Source organism: Pseudoliparis swirei, chromosome 10, assembly GCF_029220125.1.
Source record: "Pseudoliparis swirei isolate HS2019 ecotype Mariana Trench chromosome 10, NWPU_hadal_v1, whole genome shotgun sequence".
Classification (NCBI taxonomy): Eukaryota; Metazoa; Chordata; class Actinopteri; order Perciformes; family Liparidae; genus Pseudoliparis; species Pseudoliparis swirei.
The window spans coordinates 18,809,540-18,832,396 of NC_079397.1; the positions used below are offsets into that span (position 1 = coordinate 18,809,540).

General features: G+C 54.4%; 1 protein-coding gene and 1 long non-coding RNA gene across 2 annotated transcripts in view; both read left to right on the forward strand.

The window, feature by feature from the left end:
* Positions 1-20,241, forward strand: part of sbf1 (SET binding factor 1) — a 57,185-nt gene extending 36,944 nt beyond the window's left edge. The window contains exons 18-39 of the mRNA XM_056425505.1: positions 3,467-3,639; positions 3,697-3,770; positions 5,060-5,252; positions 5,439-5,566; positions 5,628-5,803; positions 6,572-6,702; positions 6,781-6,997; positions 7,070-7,266; positions 7,383-7,520; positions 7,611-7,697; positions 8,358-8,432; positions 8,576-8,748; positions 8,823-8,999; positions 9,116-9,217; positions 9,297-9,482; positions 9,672-9,798; positions 13,066-13,193; positions 13,754-14,065; positions 14,420-14,619; positions 17,303-17,390; positions 17,465-17,596; positions 18,183-20,241. Coding sequence (XP_056281480.1) covers positions 3,467-3,639; positions 3,697-3,770; positions 5,060-5,252; positions 5,439-5,566; positions 5,628-5,803; positions 6,572-6,702; positions 6,781-6,997; positions 7,070-7,266; positions 7,383-7,520; positions 7,611-7,697; positions 8,358-8,432; positions 8,576-8,748; positions 8,823-8,999; positions 9,116-9,217; positions 9,297-9,482; positions 9,672-9,798; positions 13,066-13,193; positions 13,754-14,065; positions 14,420-14,619; positions 17,303-17,390; positions 17,465-17,596; positions 18,183-18,281 — 3,313 coding nt within the window. The 3' untranslated portion in view covers positions 18,282-20,241. The remainder of the gene's footprint in view (positions 1-3,466; positions 3,640-3,696; positions 3,771-5,059; positions 5,253-5,438; positions 5,567-5,627; positions 5,804-6,571; positions 6,703-6,780; positions 6,998-7,069; positions 7,267-7,382; positions 7,521-7,610; positions 7,698-8,357; positions 8,433-8,575; positions 8,749-8,822; positions 9,000-9,115; positions 9,218-9,296; positions 9,483-9,671; positions 9,799-13,065; positions 13,194-13,753; positions 14,066-14,419; positions 14,620-17,302; positions 17,391-17,464; positions 17,597-18,182) is intronic.
* Positions 36-1,225, forward strand: LOC130200312 (uncharacterized). The gene is made up of 2 exons (XR_008832982.1): positions 36-576; positions 870-1,225. It is a non-coding gene; the product is annotated as an uncharacterized LOC130200312 (long non-coding RNA).
* Positions 20,242-22,857: the final 2,616 nt, after the last annotated feature.

The following is a 22,857-nucleotide window of genomic DNA, read 5'->3' on the forward strand; positions in this document are numbered from 1 at the left end:
ACCACGAGACTCTGGACCAGACCACCGCGAGACTCTGGACCAGACCACCATGAGACTCTGGACCAGACCACCATGAGACTCTGGACCAGACCACCATGAGACTCTGGACCAGACCACCGTGAGACTCTGGACCAGACCACCGTGAGACTCTGGACCAGACCACCATGAGACTCTGGACCAGACCACCACGAGACTCTGGACCAGACCACCACGAGACTCTGGACCAGACCACCACGAGACTCTGGACCAGACCACCACGAGACTCTGGACCAGACCACCGCGAGACTCTGGACCAGACCACCGTGAGACTCTGAACCAGACCACCGCGAGACTCTGGACCAGACCACCACGAGACTCTGGACCAGACCACCGTGAGACTCTGAACCAGACCACCACGAGACTCTGGACCAGACCACCACGAGACTCTGGACCAGACCACCGTGAGACTCTGAACCAGACCACCACGAGCAGACAGCTGGACTTCATGTGCTCTCGGTTCAGTGACCCGGTCCAGTCAGGATCCTATGGAGCACAGCTCATGGGCCGTGACACCAGGACCGACTTCAGCATCTCAAAGTAAGTCTAACATAAATATATATGTATTAACTAACCTCATGTATATGAGTCTGTGTTTCATATAGTTAAGCTTTACTCGTGTGTCAAGTTAATAACAGCTATGCATAGGCGCACTACACATTAATTAGACTAATAAAAAATAGTTTTAGAATGGTAGTAGAGTGGTGTTTACCTGTCAATATGTCTCCATAGTGTTCACTAGGCTCAAGGGATGGCTCACGTTGCTTCATGTGGTGTCATGAAGAGATGTGGTGACTGTTGGCTAATGTCTGCCTTTTCTTTCTTTTTTCCAGGAGAATGGACCAAATGTCAACTGGAAGTTTTTATATTAATACAGTTTGAAAAGGATTGTTTTCCTAGTATATTCACAAAAGCTCAGGAGGAGACGTATGAACCTGTGACACACACATCCATCACATAGAGACATCAGAACACACACACACACACACACACACATTCTATTATGTAAATGAATTTGCATTTTAAAAGCAGCTGGAAATGTTATTTATGTTATTTTATAGATTGTTTTTGTTCAAAAGGAACTATGTTGCACGTATCTTTAAAATATATTTACTTAATTTTATAGATATTTGTTCATGGGACTTAAATGTTCTGAAAATGTATTAATAAATATAATTTACAACAGCAATGACATTTGTGTTATCCTTTTGCATGACACCATACTGTTAATTTTGAACAGACATCAGTGTGTTTACTTTGAATTAATTAATTTAGATTAATGTATATTTCCATCGTAAGTTAGGTCTTACATTTTATTTAGACGTGGTCTTAAAAAGTCTTAAATTTCACTGGTTTATTCCTGTAGACACCCTGGCAACAGCTACGTCACCAACAGGTACGTTAGCAACAGGTACGTTAGCAACAGCTATGTCACCAACAGGTACGTTAGCAACAGCTATGTCACCAACAGGTACGTTAGCAACAGCTACGTCACCAACAGGTACGTTAGCAACAGCTACGTCACCAACAGGTACGTTAGCAACAGCTAAGTCACCAACAGGTACGGTAGCAACCGCTACGTTAGCAACAGCTACGTCACCAACGGTTACGTTAGCAACAGCTACGTCACCAACAGGTACGTTAGCAACAGGTACGTCACCAACAGGTACGTTAGCAACAGGTACGTCACCAACGGTTACGTTAGCAACAGCTACGTCACCAACGGTTACGTTAGCAACAGCTACGTCACCAACGGGTACGTTAGCAACAGCTACGTCACCAACAGGTACGTTAGCAACATCTACGTCACCAACAGGTACGTTAGCAACATCATACCAGCAGGACCCTCTGAGACGTGAAGTCACAAGGACTCAGGAGAGGAAGCCGAGTTAATAATGTGTGATGGAGAGAATTCATCCATAAGGAGAGGAGAGGAGAGAGGAGCTCAGTGTATCCTAAACGTCCATAAGGAGAGAGGAGAGAGGAGCTCAGTGTATCCTAGACGTCCATAAGGAGAGAGGAGAGAGGAGCTCAGTGTATCCTAGACGTCCATAAGGAGAGAGGAGAGAGGAGCTCAGTGTCTCCTAAACGTCCATAAGGAGAGAGGAGAGGAGCTCAGTGTATCCTAGACGTCCATAAGGAGAGAGGAGAGAGGAGCTCAGTGTCTCCTAAGCGTCCATAAGGAGAGAGGAGAGAGGAGCTCAGTGTATCCTAAACGTCCATAAGGAGAGAGGAGAGAGGAGCTCAGTGTATCCTAGACGTCCATAAGGAGAGAGGAGAGGAGAGCTCAGTGTATCCTAAGCGTCCATAAGGAGAGAGGAGAGAGGAGCTCAGTGTATCCTAAACGCCCATAAGGAGAGAGGAGAGGAGCTCAGTGTATCCTAGATCCATAAGGAGAGAGGAGAGAGGAGCTCAGTGTCTCCTAAGCGTCCATAAGGAGAGAGGAGAGGAGCTCAGTGTATCCTAAACGTCCATAAGGAGAGAGGAGAGAGGAGCTCAGTGTATCCTAGACGTCCATAAGGAGAGAGGAGAGGAGCTCAGTGTATCCTAAGCGTCCATAAGGAGAGAGGAGAGGAGCTCAGTGTATCCTAAACGTCCATAAGGAGAGAGGAGAGGAGAGCTCAGTGTATCCTAAACGTCCATAAGGAGAGAGGAGAGGAGCTCAGTGTCTCCTAAGCGTCCATAAGGAGAGAGGAGAGAGGAGCTCAGTGTATCCTAAACGTCCATAAGGAGAGAGGAGAGAGGAGCTCAGTGTATCCTAGACGTCCATAAGGAGAGAGGAGAGGAGCTCAGTGTATCCTAAGCGTCCATAAGGAGAGAGGAGAGAGGAGCTCAGTGTATCCTAAACGTCCATAAGGAGAGAGAGAGAGGAGCTCAGTGTCTCCTAAGCGTCCATAAGGAGAGGAGCGAGGAGCTCAGTGTATCCTAAACGTCCATAAGGAGAGAGGAGAGAGGAGCTCAGTGTATCCTAAACGTCCATAAGGAGAGAGGAGAGGAGAGCTCAGTGTATCCTAAACGTCCATAAGGAGAGAGGAGCTCAGTGTATCCTAAACGTCCATAAGGAGAGAGGAGAGAGGAGCTCAGTGTATCCTAGACGTCCATAAGGAGAGAGGAGAGAGGAGCTCAGTGTCTCCTAAGCGTCCATAAGGAGAGAGGAGAGAGGAGCTCAGTGTATCCTAAACGTCCATAAGGAGAGAGGAGAGGAGAGCTCAGTGTCTCCTAAGCGTCCATAAGGAGAGAGGAGAGGAGAGAGGAGCTCAGTGTCTCCTAAGCGTCCATAAGGAGAGAGGAGAGGAGAGAGGAGCTCAGTGTCTCCTAAGCGTCCATAAGGAGAGAGGAGAGAGGAGCTCAGTGTCTCCTAAGCGTCCATAAGGAGAGAGGAGAGGAGAGAGGAGCTCAGTGTCTCCTAAGGACTCTTCTTCTGCTGCAGCATTGCCGGTAGCGTGGCGGAGAGCTACGACACGGAGAGCGGCTTCGAGGACGCCGAGAGCTCCGACGTGGCCAACGCCGCGGTGCGCTTCATCAACCGCTTCGTGGACAAGGTGTGCAACGAGAGCGGCGTGACCAACGAGCACCTGAAGGCCCTGCACGCCATGATCCCAGGTACGCCCCCCCCCCCCCCCCCCCCAGAGCTCCAGCCAACCGCCCCTCTCTCCCCAGACATCGTGCAGATGCACATGGAGACGCTGGACGCCGTCCACCGGGAGAGCAAGAGGCTGCCGGCCGTCCTCAAGGTAACTCCTCTCTTTACGCCGGACCTCGGCCACGCAGAACCCCGCCGGCCCCGCCCACCCCCCTCTCCACCAATCCCTGCAGCGCACCGTGGCAACGCAGGTACGTCTGCCGGAGGCCCCGCGACTCGCCAGCACGCCCGAGCAGTGCATGCTGGGTAACCCGCACCGCCTTGTTGTGCCTTCAGTCTGAAGGGTGCGTCGACGAGGCCTCCACTGAAGACCTGTGCCCCGCCCTTCCTCCACCCTTCCCCCGCCCCTCCTCCACCCTCCCCTCCTCCCACCCCTCCTCCACCCTCCCACGCCCCTCCTCTGCCCCCTCCTCTGCCATCCTCCATCCCTCCTCCACCCTCCACCCTCCCTCCCACACCCCTCCCTCCTCCACCCTCCCCGCCCCTCCCCACCCCTCCTCCGCCTCCTCTGCCCTCCTCCTCCCCGCCTCCTCGGCCCCTCCTCCGCCTCCCCGCCCCTCCTCCGCCATCCTCCACCCCTCCTCCACCCTCCCGCCTCCTCCACCCTCCACCCTCCTCCACCCTCCCGACGCCTCCTCTGCCCTTCCCCGCCTCCTCTGCCCTTCCCCGCCTCCTCCACCCTCCCTCCACCCACCCCTCCTCCACCTCCCACGCCTCCTCTGCCCTTCCCGCCTCCTCTGCCCTTCCCTGCCTCTCCCCGCCTCCTCCACCCTCCCTCCCCGCCCCTCCTCCGCCTCCTCTGCCCTCCTCCACCTCCCTCCGCCATCCTCCACCCTCCCCGCCTCCTCGGCCCCTCCTCCGCCTCCCCGCCCTCCTCCGCCATCCTCCACCCCTCCTCCACCCTCCCCGCCCCTCCTCCACCCTCCCACCCCTCCTCCACCCTCATCCACCCACCCCTCCTCCACCCTCCCACGCCCCTCCTCTGCCCTTCCCCGCCCTCCTCTGCCCTTCCCCTGCCTCTCCCCGCCTCCTCCACCTCCCTCCTCCACCCTCCCCTCCTCCGCCCTCCTCTGCCATCCTCCACCCTCCCCCGCCCCTCCTCGGCCCCCTCCTCCGCCATCCTCCACCCTCCCACTCTCCTCCGCCATCCTCCACCCTCCTCCACCCTCCCACCCTCCAACGCCCCTCCTCGGCCCCCTCCCCCGCCCTCCCAGATGGCGTTGTGTGAGGCTCCTCCTCCTGCATGTGGCTGCAGTGGTCCTGTAGAGGTGTAACATGGTGGCTCTCCTGCTGCCGCTCTACATGGAGCGGCTCCATGAACACGGAGGGTCGCCATGGACTCTACGACGACCTGGTGGTGTAACTCCTCCCCCCCTCCAGCCCAAGCTGCTGCGGCCCACGCTGCTGCCCGGCGAGGAGCTGGTGATGGACGGCATGCGGGTCCACCTGATCCCCGACGGGCGCGAGGAGGCCACGGGGCTCACGGGGGGGGCGGCGCTGCTGCCCGCCGAGGGCGCCATCTTCCTCACCACCTACCGGCTCATCTTCAAGGGCACGCCCCACGACCCGCTGGGTGAGACCATGCTTCCTTCCCTCTTTTCTTCCTTCTTTCCTTCCTTCCTTGCTTGCTTCCATCCTTCTTTCCTTGCTTCCTTCCATCCTTCCTTTCTTTCTTCTTTCTTTCTTCAATCCATCCTTCCTTCCTTGCTTCCCTCTGGCCATGCCTGTGGGCGTTCTAAGCCCTTCTCCTTGTCTGCAGTGGGTGAGAAGGTGGTGACTCGCTCGTTCCCCATCGCCTCTCTGACCAAGGAGAAGAGGATCTCCGTCACGTTGGCCATGGACCACTCCGTCCAGGAGGGGCTCCAGCTGCGCTCCTGCACCTTCCAGGTACCCCCCCCTCACGCCCCCCCCCCCCCCCCCCAGTGCTGACCCTCCTCCTCGTCTGCAGCTGATGAAGATCGCCTTCGATGAGGAGGTGGCCTCCGACCTGGCCGAGGTCTTCAGGAAGCACCTGCACAAGCTGCGCTACCCTCAGCACGTCCAGAGCACCTTCGCCTTCACCGTGGGCCAGAGCGGCAAGATGGTGGCGGAGCACAAGGCCAAGGACAAGAACCAGTCCCTCAAGTAAGGACCCGCGACCTGCTGACCTCAGAGAGACCTCCACGGAGAGACCTCCACGGAGAGACCTCCACGGAGAGACCTCCACGGAGAGACCTCCACGGAGAGACCTCCACGGAGAGACCTCTATGTAGAGACCTCCACGGAGAGACCTCTATGTAGAGACCTCCATGTAGAGACCTCCACGGAGAGACCTCCACGGAGAGACCTCCACGGAGAGACCTCCACGGAGAGACCTCTATGTAGAGACCTCCACGGAGAGACCTCCACGGAGAGACCTCCACGGAGAGACCTCCACGGAGAGACCTCTATGTAGAGACCTCTATGTAGAGACCTCCACGGAGAGACCTCCACGGAGAGACCTCTATGTAGAGACCTCCACGGAGAGACCTCTATGTAGAGACCTCCATGTAGAGACCTCCACGGAGAGACCTCCACGGAGAGACCTCCACGGAGAGACCTCCACGGAGAGACCTCTATGTAGAGACCTCCACGGAGAGACCTCTATGTAGAGACCTCCATGTAGAGACCTCCACGGAGAGACCTCCACGGAGAGACCTCCACGGAGAGACCTCCACGGAGAGACCTCTATGTAGAGACCTCCATGTAGAGACCTCCACGGAGAGACCTCCACGGAGAGACCTCCATGTAGAGACCTCCACGTAGAGACCTCTACGTAGAGACCTCTATGTAGAGACCTCCATGTAGAGACCTCCATGTAGAGACCTCCATGTAGAGACCTCCATGTAGAGACCCCCCCCCCCCCTTCTTCAGGACACTTTCCAAGAACCTGGTGAAGACCGCCAAGAGGACCATCGGCCGGCAGTACGTGACCAGGAAGAAGTTCTCGGCCCCCGCCTGGGAGAGCAGCTTCCAGGCGGAGCTGGAGGAGGACCAGGTCTCAGGTAGGTGGAGCTGCTGCAGGTGAGCCGCGGTGCAGCTCCGTCACCACATCTCCGTCACCACATCTCCGTGTGCCGCAGTGTCTGAGGAGGCGGAGCCGAGCTCGCTCACCCTGTCCTCCACCATGCGCTCCTCCTCCTCCTCCGACCGGCAGACCATGAGCAACGTGGTGGAGCGCGCCTGTTGCCGTGACTACCAGCGCCTGGGCCTGGGCACGCTGAGCAGCAGCCTGACGCGCTGCAAGAACGAGCCCTTCAGGATCTCCACCGCCAACCGCATGTACACCGTCTGCAGGAGGTGAGGCCGGCCGGCACGCGGGCCAGGGCTTGACCCTCCTGCTGACCACGGCGTGTGTGTGTGTGTGTGCAGCTACCCCGGGCTGCTGATCGTTCCTCAGAGCATCCCGGACACGACCATCCAGAGGATCTGCCGCTGCTACCGGCAGAACCGCCTCCCCGTGGTGTGCTGGAGGAACCCGCGGACCAAGGCGGTGCTGCTGCGCTCGGCCGGCCTCCACGCCAAGGGGGTGGTGGGCTTCTTCAAGTCCCCCAACGCCCCGTCCTCAGGTACGGCCTGCTCTTGCTGCCGCTTGTCCTTTGGAGGCTCGAGCTCCTCCGCTCAGGAGGTCAGAGGTCATGACCCGGTGGTCCAGGTATGAAGGCCGTCCTCCTGTCCTCTGCAGGACCCTCGCAGGCCGACTCCACCGGCCTGGAGCAGGAGAAGTACCTGCAGGCCATCGTCAGCTCCATGCCGGGCTACAGCGAGGGCGGCGGCAGGAACACACTCGGCGGCTTCACCTCCACCCACATGAGCAGCTCCGGTGGGTGGACACGCACACGCACACACACACACACACACGCACACACACACACACACCTGGGGTCACATGACTGACGGTTCCCGTCCACAGACTCCTCAGACAAGCTGAGGCAGCCCAAGATCGGAGCTCTGATGAAGCAGGTGATGGGCACCAAGGAGGAGACCTTCAGCAGAGGAGGTGTGTGCGCGTGTGTGTGTGTGCGCGTGTGTGTGTGTGTGTGTGCGCATGTGTGTGTGTGTGTGCGCATGTGCGTGTGTGTGTGTGCGCATGCGTGTGTGTGCGCATGTGTGTGCGTGTGCGTAGGTGTGCGCATGTGTGTGCGCATGTGTGTGTGTGTGTGTGCGCATGTGTGTGTGCGCATGTGTGTGCACATGTGTGTGCGCGTGTGTGCATGTGTGTGTGCATGTGTGTGCGCATGTGTGCCCGTGTGTGTGCGCATGTGTGTGCGCGTGTGTGCATGTGTGTGTGCGCATGTGTGTGCGTGTGTGTGTGCGCATGTGTGTGCGTGTGTGTGCGCATGTGTGTGCGTATGTGTGCGCATATGTGTGTGTGCGCATGTGTGTGTGCGCGTGCGTGTGCGTGTGTGTGCGCATGTGTGTGCGTGTGTGTGCGCATGTGTGTGTGTGCGCGTGTGTGTGCGCATGTGTGCGTGTGTGTGCGCGCGTGTGTGTGTGCGCGTGCGTGTGTGTGTGTGCGCATGTGTGTGTGTGCGCATGTGTGTGCGTGTGTGTGCGCATGTGTGTGTGCGCGTGCGTGTGTGTGTGCGCGTGCGTTTGTGTGTGTCCATCCTCCATTGTGTGGCGCTGTTGGTTAACTCTCTCTGCCCTTTGACCTCAGCTCTGGGTCAAAGGGCCAAAGTCATCTCCCTCTCCCAGCCCAAAGTGTCTGGCCAGGCCAGGACCCCCCCTAGAGGTACAGTAGGCCACGCCCCCTCCATCCTGTCTCACTGTGTGTGTGTGTGTGTGTGTGGGCCTGGTCTCTCTGGTTCTGCAGCGTGAGCTCCTCCTCGGCCTCCTCAGCTGATGAAGACTCAACTGTGTGTGTGTGTGTCTCAGGGAAGTGGGGCAGCATCCGGGGCAGCGGGCGCCTCAGCGCCTACAACCCCGACGTGGGCCCTCGTCTGGCCGTGCAGGAGGCCCCGCAGCCCAACGGGGGCCCGAGCGAGGCGCTGTTCCTCCGCCAGCAGAAGGCCTTCCTCTACATCATCGGGGACAAGGCGCAGCTCAAGGTACCTGGGGGGGGCGGTACTGAGGGCCACCTGGTGGCAGGCGCCAGTACTGACTGCCCTGTGCTTGCCTTCAGGCCGGGAAGCAGGACTCGTTCCAGCAGTGGGAGGTGGTTCCCATCGAGGTGTGTGACGCGCGGCAGGTGAAGAGCAGCTTCAAGAAGCTGATGAAGGCCTGCGTGCCCAGCTGCTCCGGACCGGACCAGAACCTCAGCTTCCTGCGCTGCCTGGAGGAGTCCGAGTGGATGGTTCTGGTTCGTACGGCCTCAGAGTACACAGCGCTGCTCCTTCCAGCTCAGGGCAACCGGAGCAAGTTGTGTGTGTGTGTGTGTGTGAGTGTGTGTGTGTGTGTGTGTGTGTGTGTGTGTAGCTCCACAAGGTGCTGCAGGTGTCCGTGCTGGTGGTGGCGCTGCTGGACTCGGGCTCGTCGGTCATGGTCAGCCTGGAGGACGGCTGGGACGTCACCACGCAGGTCAGCCTCGCCCAGAAGCCCCGCCTCCCTCCAGAAGCCCCGCCCCCCCCGCTGTGAGTGACGCTGTGTGTGTGTGCAGGTGGTGTCTCTGGTGCAGCTGCTGTCAGACCCGTACTACCGGACGTTCGATGGCTTCCGGCTGCTGGTGGAGAAGGAGTGGCTCTCCTTCGGCCACCGGTTCAGCCACCGGGGGGCGCAGACGCTCGGCAGCCAGAGCAGCGGCGTCACGCCCGTCTTCCTGCAGTTCCTGGACTGCGTCCACCAGGTGGGTCGCTGTGGTCCTCATGGGGGGGAGGTCAGGGGTCAGGGGCAGGGTCGCCTTCACGAAAGCCAGCCCTGTGGACACGGGGCTGGCTCCGCCCCCTGACTGTGGAGGGGGGCGGAGCCAGCTGATGTGTAGCACACGTGAGCCTCTTTAAGCGTCGCCCTGACCTCTGACCTCTGACCCCCTCAGATCCACCTGCAGTTCCCCATGGAGTTTGAGTTCAGCCAGTACTACCTGAAGTTCCTGGCCTACCACTCCGTGTCCAGCCGGTTCCGGACCTTCCTGCTGGACTCGGACTACGAGCGCATCGAGCTGGGTGAGTCCACATGGGGCTGGTGTCCTCATGTCCTAATGTCTTATGTCCTCATGTCTTATGTCCTCTTGTCATGTCTTATGTCCTCATGTCTTATGTCCTCTTCTCATGTATCATGTCCTCATGTCTTATGTCCTCTTGTCGTTATGTCTTATGTCCTCTTGTCTTATGTCCTCTTCTCATGTCTTATGTCCTCTTGTCTTATGTCCTCTTCTCATGTATCATGTCCTCATGTCTTATGTCCTCTTCTCATGTATCATGTCCTCATGTCTTATGTCCTCTTCTCATGTCTCATGTCCTCTTGTCTTATGTCCTCTTCTCATGTATCATGTCCTCTGTCCTCATGTCTTATGTCCTCTTCTCATGTCTCATGTCTTATGTCCTCTTGTCATGTCTTATGTCCTCTGTCCTCATGTCTCATGTCCTCTTCTCATGTCTTATGTCCTCTTCTCATGTCTCATGTCCTCTTCTCATGTCTTATGTCCTCTTGTCTTATGTCCTCTTCTCATGTATCATGTCCTCTATCCTCATGTCTTATGTCCTCTTCTCATGTCTTATGTCCTCTGTCCTCATGTCTTATGTCCTCTTCTCATGTCATGTCCTCATGTCTTATGTCCTCTTGTCATGTATTATGTCCTCTGTCCTAATGTCTTATGTCCTCATGTTTCATGTCCTCTGTACTAATGTCTGATGTCCTCTTGTCTTATGTCCTCATGTCTTATGTCCTCTTGTCCTCATGTCTTATGTCCTCTTCTCATGTCTTATGTCCTCATGTTTCATGTCCTCTTCTCGTGTCCTTATGTCCTCTTGTCCTTATGTCCTCTGTCCTAATGTCTTATGTCCTAATGTCTTATGTCCTCTGTCCTTATGTCTTATGTCCTCATGTCTTATGTCCTCTGTCCTCTTCTTATGTCCTCTGTCCTAATGTCTTATGTCCTCTGTCCTAATGTCTTATGTCCTCATGTCTTATGTCCTCTTCTTATGTCTTATGTCCTCTGTCCTCTTCTTATGTCCTCTGTCCTAATGTCTTATGTCCTCTTGTCTTATGTCCTCATGTCTTATGTCCTCTTCTTATGTCCTCTGTCCTAATGTCTTATGTCCTCTTGTCTCATGTCCTCATGTCCTCTTGTCTTATGTCCTCTTGTCTTATGTCCTCTTGTCTCATGTCCTCATGTCTCATGTCCTCTTGTCTCATGTCCTCTTGTCTTATGTCCTCTTGTCTCATGTCCTCATGTTTCATGTCCTCTGTCCTAATGTCTTATGTCCTCATGTCCTCTTGTCTCATGTCCTATTGTCTCATGTCCTCTGTCCTCATGTCTTATGTCCTCTTCTCATGTCCTCATGTCTTATGTCCTCTTGTCCTCTTGTCTTATGTCCTCTTCTCATGTATCATGTCCTCTGTCCTCATGTCTTATGTCCTCTTCTCATGTCTTATGTCCTCTTGTCATGTCTTATGTCCTCATGTCTTATGTCCTCTTGTCATGTCTTATGTCCTCATGTTTCATGTCCTCTGTACTAATGTCTTATGTCCTCTTGTCTTATGTCCTCATGTCTTATGTCCTCTCTACTAATGTCTTATGTCCTCTTGTCCTTATGTCCTAATGTCTTATGTCCTAATGTCGTATGTCCTCTGTCCTAATGTCTTATGTCCTTATGTCCTCTGTACTAATGTCTTATGTCCTAATGTCTTATGTCCTCTGTCCTAATGTCTTATGTCCTCTTGTCCTCATGTCTTATGTCCTCTTCTCATGTATTATGCCCTCATGTTTCATGTCCTCTTCTCATGTCCTTATGTCCTCTGTACTAATGTCTTATGTCCTCTTGTCCTAATGTCTTATGTCCTCTGTCCTAATGTCTTATGTCCTCTGTCCTAATGTCTTCTGTCCTCTGTCCTAATGTCCTCTGTCCTAATGTCTTATGTCCTCTGTCCTCATGTCTTATGTCCTCTTCTCATGTCTTATGTCCTCTGTCCTCTTCTTATGTCCTCTGTCCTAATGTCCTCTGTCCTCTTGTCTTATGTCCTCTGTCCTAATGTCTTATGTCCTCTTGTCCTCTTCTTATGTCCTCTGTCCTAATGTCTTATGTCCTCATGTCTTATGTCCTCTTGTCCTCATGTCTTATGTCCTCTTCTCATGTCTTATGTCCTCATGTTTCATGTCCTCTTCTCATGTCTTATGTCTTATGTCCTCTTGTCTCATGTCCTCTGTCCTCTTGTCCTCATGTCCTCTTGTCTTATGTCCTCTTGTCTTATGTCTCATGTCCTCTGTCCTCATGTCTTATGTCCTCTTGTCTTATGTCTCATGTCCTCTGTCTTATGTCCTCATGTCTTATGGTCTCATGTCCTCTGTCCTCATGTCTCATGTCCTCGTGTCTCATGTCCTCTTGTCTTATGTCCTCTTGTCTCATGTCCTCTGTCCTAATGTCTCATGTCCTCATGTCTCATGTCCTCTTGTCTTATGTCCTCATGTCCTCTGTCCTCTTGTCTTATGTCCTCTGTCCTAATGTCTTATGTCCTCTTCTTATGTCCTCTGTCCTCATGTCTTATGTCCTCATGTTTCATGTCCTCTTCTCATGTCTTATGTCTTATGTCCTCTTGTCTCATGTCCTCTGTCCTCATGTCCTCTTGTCTTATGTCCTATTGTCTTATGTCTCATGTCCTCTTGTCTCATGTCCTCTGTCCTCATGTCTTATGTCCTCTTGTCTTATGTCTCATGTCCTCTGTCTTATGTCCTCATGTCTTATGTCCTCTTGTCTCATGTCCTCTGTCCTCATGTCTCATGTCCTCTTGGGGGTGGCTTTAGCTCAGTGGGGTAAGAGGGCCGTCCTGCAACCGCAGGGTTGTGGGTTCGATCCCCGCTCTCCCCATTAGTTGCAAGTTGAAGTGTCCTTGAGCAAGGCACTGAACCCCCAGTTGCTTCCCGGGCGCTTCACCGCAGCCCACTGCTCCTTAATAACTAAGGATGGGTTAAATGCAGAGAACTAATTTCCCCTTGGGGATTAATAAAAGTGTATATTCTTATTATTATGTCCTCTTGTCTCATGTCCTCTGTCCTAATGTCTCATGTCCTCTTGTCTCATGTCCTCTTGTTTCATGTCCTCATGTCTCATGTCCTCTTGTCTTATGTCCTCTTGTCTCATGTCCTCTGTCCTCTTGTCTCATGTCCTCTGTCCTCTTGTTTCATGTCCTCTTGTCTTATGTCCTCTTGTCTCATGTCCTCTTGTCTCATGTCCTCTTGTCCTCTGTCCTCATGTCTCATGTCCTGTGTGCAGGCGTCCTGTATGAGGAGAAAGGAGAGAGGAGTCCCCAGGTGTGCCGCTCTGTGTGGGACTACATCGAGCGCCTGAACAAGAAGACGCCCGTCTTCTACAACTACCTGTTCTCCCCCGAGGACGAGGAGGTGAGCTGCAGCACGGCGGAGTTAGCATGCTAGCTCTCCCGCTAGCAGCTCTGCGTCATGGTGGAGTTAGCATGCTAGCTCTCCCGCTAGCAGCTCTGTGTCATGGTGGAGTTAGCATGCTAGCTGTCCCGCTAGCAGCTCTGCATCATGGTGGAGTTAGCATGCTAGCTCTCCCGCTAGCAGCTCTGCGTCATGGTGGAGTTAGCATGCTAGCTCTCCCGCTAGCAGCTCTGTGTCATGGTGGAGTTAGCATGCTAGCTCTCCCGCTAGCAGCTCTGTGTCATGGTGGAGTTAGCATGCTAGCTCTCCCGCTAGCAGCTCTGCGTCATGGTGGAGTTAGCATGCTAGCTGTCCCGCTAGCAGCTCTGCGTCATGGTGGAGTTAGCATGCTAGCTGTCCCGCTAGCAGCTCTGCAGCACGGTGGAGTTAGCATGCTAGCTCTCCCGCTAGCAGCTCTGTGTCATGGTGGAGTTAGCATGCTAGCTGTCCCGCTAGCAGCTCTGCGTCATGGTGGAGTTAGCATGCTAGCTGTCCCGCTCACCGCCCGGCTCTGTGCTCAGGTGCTGCGGCCCTACACCTTCCCCTCCAACCTGAAGGTGTGGGCCTTCTACCTGGAGGAGACGCTCTCCGAGGGCCCGCCCTACGACGGGGAGCCGAGGGCCCGGCCGGAGCGGGCGGCGCCGGAGGACGCGCCCGCCTCGCGGCGCCGCGCCGTGTGGCCGTGCTACGACGGCCTGAGAGAGGCGCTGCCCGACGCCATCACCACGCTGCTGCTCCACCTGCACGGCCTGGAGGCGGAGCTAGGACACACGCCGGACAGGTGGAGGGACACCTGGGACAAGGTGAAGACGGCCCAGAGGCCCGAGAGCCAGGTGAGACCCAGGGACCTGCAGGGGGAACCGGACCAGCAGGGGGACCGGACCTCCAGGGGGGACCGGACCTCCAGGGGGACCGGACCTCCAGGGGGACCGGACCTGCAGGGGGACCGGACCTCCAGGGGGACCGGACCTGCAGGGGGAACCGGACCTGCAGGGGGACCGGACCTCCAGGGGGACCGGACCTGCAGGGGGGACCGGACCTGCAGGGGGGACCGGACCTCCAGGGGGACCGGACCTCCAGGGGGACCGGACCTCCAGGGGGAACCGGACCTCCAGGGCCTCTGCTCCTCGGAGCGCTACCCGTCTACTTCCTGCCTCCTCATGCCTCCTCCTCCTCCTCCTCCTCAGCCGTCGTCCTCCAGCTCGCTGCTCCTGGCGTCCAACCTGAGCCACCAGCGGCGCTCTCAGCGCGTCTACCTGCAGGAGAGCGCCGGAGGCTCCTCCCTCCACCTGGACGGAGAAGCTGGCTCCGCCTCCACGCCCGCCGCCGGCCGGCCGAGCAGCAGCTCTCTGTACAGCCAGTTCCAGAGCACGGAGAGCGAGAACAGGTGAGCCTCCTCACGCGCCTCCTCCCTGAACACGCCTCCTTCCCTCAACACGCCTCCTCCCTCAACACGCCTCCTTCCCTCAATTCAATTCAATTCAGTTTATTTGTATAGCCCAATTTCACAAATTACAAATTTGTCTCGGAGTGCTTTACAATCTGTACACATAGACATCCCTGCCCCAAAACCTCACATCGGACCAGGAAAAACTCCCAAATAACCCTTCAGGGGGAAAAAAAGGGAAGAAACCTGGAGGAGAGCAACAGAGGAGGATCCCTCTCCTAGGATGGACAGAACAATAGATGTCATGTGACCAGAAGGACAGATTTAGAGTTAAAATACATTCAATGAATATGACAGAGTGTATGAATAGTTCATAGTAGGCATATTCCATGATGGAGACCTCCACGATCCATCAGGCAGATGGCGGTGGGGAGGAGGAGTGGGCGGAGTCTCAACAGGACAGTGGCGTAGTCATGAGCAGGAATTCCACGACCCAGACCTCGACGATCCATCAGGCAGATAGGATCTATGCCGTCTCATAGGGTCCGATGACCCCATGAGACGTAAAGTCAAAAGGACTTCCGGGGAGAAAGAGTTAGTAAGGTGTGATTGAGAGATGAAAATTCATCCTTAAGGAGAGAAAAAAGAGGAGATAGGTACTCAGTGCATCCTAACGCCCCCGCAGCTATAAGCCTATAGCAGCATATCAAGGGGCTGGACCAGGTGAACCTGATTCAGCCCTAACTATAAGCTCTGTCAAAGAGGAAGGTCTTAAGTCTACTCTTAAACGAGGTGACTGTGTCTGCCTCCCGGACTGAAGGTGAAGCTGGTTCCATAGAAGAGGAGCTTGATAACTAAACACGCCTCCTCCCTCAACACGCCTCCTCCCTCAACACGCCTCCTCCCTGAACACGCCTCCTTCCCTCAACGCGCCTCCTCCCTCAACACGCCTACTTCCCTCAACACGCCTCCTCCCTCAACACGCCTCCTCCCTGAACACGCCTCCTCCTCAACACGCCTCCTCCTCAACACGCCCTCCTCAACACCTCCTCCTCAACACGCCTCCCTCAACACGCCTCCTCCCTCAACACGCCTCCTCAACACGCCCTTCCCTCAACACGCCTCCTCCTCAACACGCCTCCCTCAACGCCTCCTCAACACGCCCTCCTCAACACGCCTCCTCCCTCAACACGCCTCCTCCCTCAACACGCCTCCTTCCCTCAACACGCCTCCTCAACACGCCTCCCCTCAACACGCCTCCTCCTCCTCAACACGCCTTCCTCAACACGCCTCCCTCAACACGCCTCCTCAACACGCCTCCTCAACACGCCTCCTCCTCAACACGCCTCCTCCTCAACACGCCTCCTCCCTCAACACGCCTCCTCAACACGCCTCCTTCCTCAACACGCCTCCTCCTCAACACGCCTCCTCCCTCAACACGCCTCCTCCCTCAACACGCCTCCTCCTCAACACGCCTCCTCCCTCAACACGCCTCCCTCAACACGCCTCCTCCTCAACACGCCTCCTTCCCTCAACACGCCTCCTCCCTCCACGCGCCTCCTCCCTCCACACGCCTCCTCCTCAACACGCCTCCTCCCTCCACACGCCTCCTCCTCAACACGCCTCCTTCAACCGCCTCCTCAACACGCCTCCCTCAACACGCCTCCTCCCTCAACACGCCTCCCTCAACACGCCTCCTCCTCAACACGCCTCCTCCTCAACACGCCTCCTCCTCAACACGCCTCCTCCCTCAACACGCCTCCTTCCCTCAACACGCCTCCTCCCTCAACACGCCTCCTTCCCTCAACACGCCTCCTCCCTCAACACGCCTCCTCCCTGAACACGCCTCCTTCCCTCAACACGCCTCCTCCCTCAACACGCCTCCCTCAACACGCCTCCTCCCTCAACGCGCCTCCTCCCTCAACACGCCTCCTCCCTCAACACGCCTCCTTCCCTCAACACGCCTCCTCCCTCAACACGCCTCCTTCCCTCAACACGCCTCCTCCCTCAACACGCCTCCTTCCCTCAACACGCCTCCTCCCTCAACACGCCTCCTCCCTCAACACGCCTACTTCCCTCAACACGCCTCCTCCCTCAACACGCCTCCTTCCCTCAACACGCCTCCTCCCTCAACACGCCTCCTCCCTCAACACGCCTCCCTCAACACGCCTCCTCCTCAACACGCCTCCTTCCCTCAACACGCCTCCCTCAACGCCTCCCTCAACACGCCTCCTCAACACTCCTCAACACGCCTCCTCCCTCAACACGCCTCCTCCCTGAACACGCCTCCTTCCCTCAACACGCCTCCTCCCTCAACGCGCCTCCTCCCTCAACACGCCTCCTCCCTCAACACGCCTCCTCCCTCAACACGCCTCCTTCCCTCAACACGCCTCCTCCCTCAACACGCCTCCTCCCTCAACACGCCTCCTCCCTCAACACGCCTCCTCCCTCAACACGCCTACTTCCCTCAACACGCCTCCTCCCTCAACACGCCTCCTTCCCTCAACACGCCTCCTCCCTCAACACGCCTCCTCCCTCAACACGCCTCCTTCCCTCAACACGCCTCCTCCCTCAACACGCCTCCTCCCTCAACACGCCTCCTTCCCTCAACACGCCTCCTCCCTCAACACGCCTCCTTCCCTGAACACTTGTCTCCTCCCATAATGTGTGGCTCCTCCCCCAGGAGCTTTGAGGGCATCCTGTTTAAGAAGGGCGCCATGTTGAAACCATGGAAGCCGCGCTGGTTCGTGCTGGACAAGACCAAACACCAGGTGAGAGGAGAGGTCATGTGACCTGCCGCTGTCATGTGACCTGCCGATGTCATGTGACCCCCCCCCCCCTCCAGCTGCGGTACTACGAGACCCGGCAGGACAAGGAGTGTAAAGGTGTGATCGAGCTGGGCGACGTGGAGTCCGTGGTGGCGGGGGCGTCGGCCATGGGAGCGCCGAAGAACATCGAGGAGAAAGCCTTCTTTGATGTGAGGACCCGTACACCACATGAACACTGCCTTGCTCAAGGGCTGGGGAAGTCCCCACGTGCACTAGCTCACGTGCACTAGTCCACTTCAACTAGCTCACGTGCACTAGCTCATGTGCACTAGCTCACGTGCACTAGCTCACGTGCACTAGCTCATGTGCACTAGCTCACGCAGTACTCCAGCTCACGCAGGCACCAGCTCACGTGCACCAGCTCAGTGCACTGGCAGCACTTGCACTAGTCCACTTTCACTAGCTCACGTGCACTAGTCCACTTGCACTAGTTCACGTGCACTAGCTCACATGCACTAGTCCACTTGCACTAGTCCACTTGCACTAGTCCACTTGCACTAGCTCACGTGCACTAGCTCACGTGCACTAGTCCACTTGCACTAGTCCACTTGCACTAGTCCACTTGCACTAGTCCACTTGCACTATCTCACGTGCACTAGCTCTCGTGCACTAGCTCACGTGCACTAGTCCACTTGCACTAGTCCACGTGCACTAGCTCTCGTGCACTAGCTCACATGCACTAGTCCACTTGCACTAGTCCACGTGCACTAGCTCACGTGCACTCGTCTCTTCCAGCTCAAGACGACGAGGCGTGTTTACAACCTGTGCGCCCAGGACCGCCTGAACGCTCAGCTGTGGATGGACAGCATCCAGAGCTGCCTGTCCGACGCCTGAGGGGGCGGGACTAAGGAGCCTCGAGAGCGGGGGGCTCAAGCTCCTCCCACCTCGTCAGCGCCGTGTCGAACTAATAACTTTGCGTCACCACGTTTCAGTGTTTTGGTTTTATGAAAAAAATATCAGAAAAAGAACCAAAACAAGGAATAAAGAACGATGTCCGTGAAGACCCCCCCCCCCCCCCCCGGACCACTATGCACGTGAAAACCTTAGTGGAGCATTTCTGTGACGCTTCTTACAGCGTGGACCAGCGGGAAGCCCCGCCCCCCCTGAGAGTCTGACCACTATGTGGACCAGCGGGAAGCCCCGCCCCCGCTGAGAGTCCTGTAAGACCTGAGCAGCCGTGGTCGGTCCAGGACCACGACACGGGGAACCGGCCCGGCTGCTCGGGGGGGTCAGGGGTCATGAAGGATTTATTTTTTTGTCAGAGGTCAGCGATACTTCTCTACTTCTCTATCTGTGTGTACTGTGAAGCCGTGACTCAGATCAAAGCACGAGGCGTGAACCGGTCGCTGAGAGTGTTTACAAAGTAGACCCCCCACTGAGCTGACTGCTCTGTGTTCAACATTAACGACCACTACGACAACGACCTGGAGGTCAGCTGGGGTCACATGATGGAGGAATACCCTGAAACCGGGCGAGCCGCGGCACCCAGATACAGACATCTATATATATAAATATATATATATAGATGTCTATATAGATATTTATATGTATGTATTTATATATATAAATATATCTATATATAGATGTATATATAGATATTTATATGGATGTATATATATATATAGATATTTATATATGTATATATATTTATATATATATAAATATATAGATATCTATATATAGATGTATATATAGATATTTATATGTATGTATATTTATATCTATATATAGATATATATGTATATATATATATATACGTGTGTGTGTGTATATATGTGTGTAGCCACATAAATGCAGCTCTCTGATTGGTTCCTCAGGGAAGCAGGCTCCCAGCTGTGACGTCTGGTTCAGCCTGTTCACTAAAGTAGATCCCTACGCCTCCACAAGAGAAGAGGACTACTTTCTGACCACTGTGTGATCCGTCACGATCCTGTTGTTAGTGCTCAAAATGTAATTATTATTATTTTGTACTTTTTATTCAGCTGTGAGAGTTTAACTGGAAACGGACTCGGGTCCAAGGCGTGAGGCCACGCCCCCTCCTGCTCAGAGGCCACGCCCCTTCAGTACAGTCAGCTGGAAGGGTTCAAACACGTCAGACTGCCCCCCCCCCCCCCCCCTGTAAAATACGTTCACCTGCTGTCGTTGAACTTTTCATTTTAAATTGTATAGTCTTTAATAACTTTGTATATACTCCAGATTTGTACGTAACGTTTACGGTCGTAATTTATTTAACTTTGTGTCCTCAGTCTGAAGCTCCTCCCCCTCCTGTTTAATTCCACGTGCCATGTGTTCCTGTTTCACTGTTACGCAATACCACCTCTGGGTCAAGACATGTTGCTCTGGATGTTCTGCAGGGTTCTGCTGGACCTCTATGTTCATGGACTAGTGAGCGGACGAGTCTCGAGGCCAACGTCCTCCTACTGTGGAGTGATGAGCGGCCTCCCTCGGGTCGGCACTCGCCCTTCAGGTGACCTTCAGGCCATCCGGGGCCAGACGTCCAGCGTTTTAAATGTCTGACCGGCAGCCGAAGACATTTTATTGACTTCATTGTGAGTTGCGTAACGCTTGCGTAACTTCCCGAGCAGATGGACCAAAATGGCGGCAGCAGGAAGTGGTCCTGCGCCTCTAGCGTACTCGTCTCCGTGGTTACGCTCGACAGCTTAACATAACTACGTCAAACTTTTTATTTATTTTTCCTCTTTTAAATATTTTTTTAATTAGAAATGACTTTCTGAGCCGGTTGTGTCGTCATGTCAACATCGTCTAGGATCCCAATAAAAACTGTGGGTTTAAATGTGTGTGTGTGAACCACGATGCAGCTACACCAGGGTGTCTACAGGAATAAACCAGTGAAATTTAAGACTTTTTAAGACCACGTCGAAATAAAATTTAAGACCTAACTTACGATGGAAATATACATTAATCTAAATAAACTAATTCAAAGTAAACACACTGATGTCTGTTTAAAATTAACAGTATGGTGTAATGCAAAAGGATAACACAAATGTCATTGCTGTTGTAAATTATATTTATTAATATATTTTCAGAACATTTAAGTCCCATGAACAAATGCTTATATCAAGTAAATATATTTTAAAAATACAGGCAACATAGTTCCTTTTGAACAAAAAATCATCTATAAAATAACAAATAACAATTCCAGCTGCTTTTAAAATGCAAATTCATTTACATAATAGAATGTATGTGTGTGTGGGTGAGTGAGTGTGAGTTCTCATGTCTCTATCAGTGCGTTTACATGATGGTATAATTCGAATCTTGCTTTAGTCGGACTATGCTATCTTTTGGGGGATCAGCTGTTATCCCAATATACATGCAGTGAGTAATTCATTGGCCTTTGAAAGCATGTCATATCCGATACCATAGGCGGCGCTGTTTTCATGACAACTCGTGGTGATACAGCCATTTCCGCTTGACCTCTTCACCACCACCAACAACAACATTTGGAGAAAGATGGCGAACAGAGAGCGAAGCTACATCCCTCTACTATTCCATGGTGTTCATAGGAGGACAGCGAATGCAAATGGCGCTATTGGCTGAGTTGATAACGGAGAGAAGACGCCGTCGCCGAAGGTACACGGAGAATTAAATTTATCGTCTCTTTCGACTTCCGGGTCACGACATGGGAGGGAGGGAGGAGGGCGGCGGGATCTCGAGCATGCGCAAAGACGCAAAGTCCAGTTCCGAATCGAATTCAGAGTTACATGCCGCGAGAGTCGAATTATCAACTGGATCAGACCGAGCTATCCAGGGTGTTAATCGGACCGAAGTCGGACCGCATAGTCCGACTAAGGTGTTGACATGAAACGGATAATTCGATTTCAGTCCGACTAAGCCAATAATTCGATTGCATGTAACCGCACTGTATGTGATGGATGTTTGTCACAGGTTCATGTCTACTCCTGAGCTTTTGTGAATATACTAGGAAAACAATCCTTTTCAAACTGTATTAATATAAAAACTTCCAGTTGACATTTGGTCCATTCTCCTGGAAAAAAGAAAGAAAAGGCAGACATTAGCCAACAGTCACCACATCTCTTCATGACACCACATGAAGCAACGTGAGCCATCCCTTGAGCCTAGTGAACACTATGGAGACATATTGACAGGTAAACACCACTCTACTACCATTCTAAAACTATTTTTTATTAGTCTAATTAATGTGTAGTGCGCCTATGCATAGCTGTTATTAACTTGACACACGAGTAAAGCTTAACTATATGAAACACAGACTCATATACATGAGGTTAGTTAATACATATATATTTATGTTAGACTTACTTTGAGATGCTGAAGTCGGTCCTGGTGTCACGGCCCATGAGCTGTGCTCCATAGGATCCTGACTGGACCGGGTCACTGAACCGAGAGCACATGAAGTCCAGCTGTCTGCTCGTGGTGGTCTGGTCCAGAGTCTCGCGGTGGTCTGGTCCAGAGTCTCGCGGTGGTCTGGTCCAGAGTCTCATGGTGGTCTGGTCCAGAGTCTCATGGTGGTCTGGTCCAGAGTCTCGTGGTGGTCTGGTTCAGAGTCTCGTGGTGGTCTGGTCCAGAGTCTCGTGGTGGTCTGGTTCAGTCTCGTGGTGGTCTGGTCCAGAGTCTCGTGGTGGTCTGGTTCAGAGTCTCGTGGTGGTCTGGTTCAGTCTCATGGTGGTCTGGTCCAGAGTCTCGTGGTGGTCTGGTCCAGAGTCTCGTGGTGGTCTGGTCCAGAGTCTCGTGGTGGTCTGGTTCAGTCTCATGGTGGTCTGGTCGAGTCTCGTGGTGGTCTGGTCCAGAGTCTCGTGGTGGTCTGGTCCAGAGTCTCGTGGTGGTCTGGTTCAGAGTCTCGTGGTGGTCTGGTCCAGAGTCTCGTGGTGGTCTGGTTCAGTCTCATGGTGGTCTGGTTCAGAGTCTCGTGGTGGTCTGGTCCAGAGTCTCGTGGTGGTCTGGTTCAGAGTCTCGTGGTGGTCTGGTTCAGAGTCTCGTGGTGGTCTGGTCCAGAGTCTCGTGGTGGTCTGGTTCAGAGTCTCGTGGTGGTCTGGTCCAGAGTCTCGTGGTGGTCTGGTCCAGAGTCTCGTGGTGGTCTGGTCCAGAGTCTCATGGTGGTCTGGTCCAGAGTCTCGTGGTGGTCTGGTCCAGAGTCTCGTGGTGGTCTGGTTCAGAGTCTCGTGGTGGTCTGGTCCAGAGTCTCGTGGTGGTCTGGTCCAGAGTCTCGTGGTGGTCTGGTCCAGAGTCTCGTGGTGGTCTGGTCCAGAGTCTCGTGGTGGTCTGGTCCAGAGTCTCGTGGTGGTCTGGTCCAGAGTCTCATGGTGGTCTGGTCCAGAGTCTCGTGGTGGTCTGGTCCAGAGTCTCGTGGTGGTCTGGTCCAGAGTCTCGTGGTGGTCTGGTCCAGAGTCTCATGGTGGTCTGGTTCAGAGTC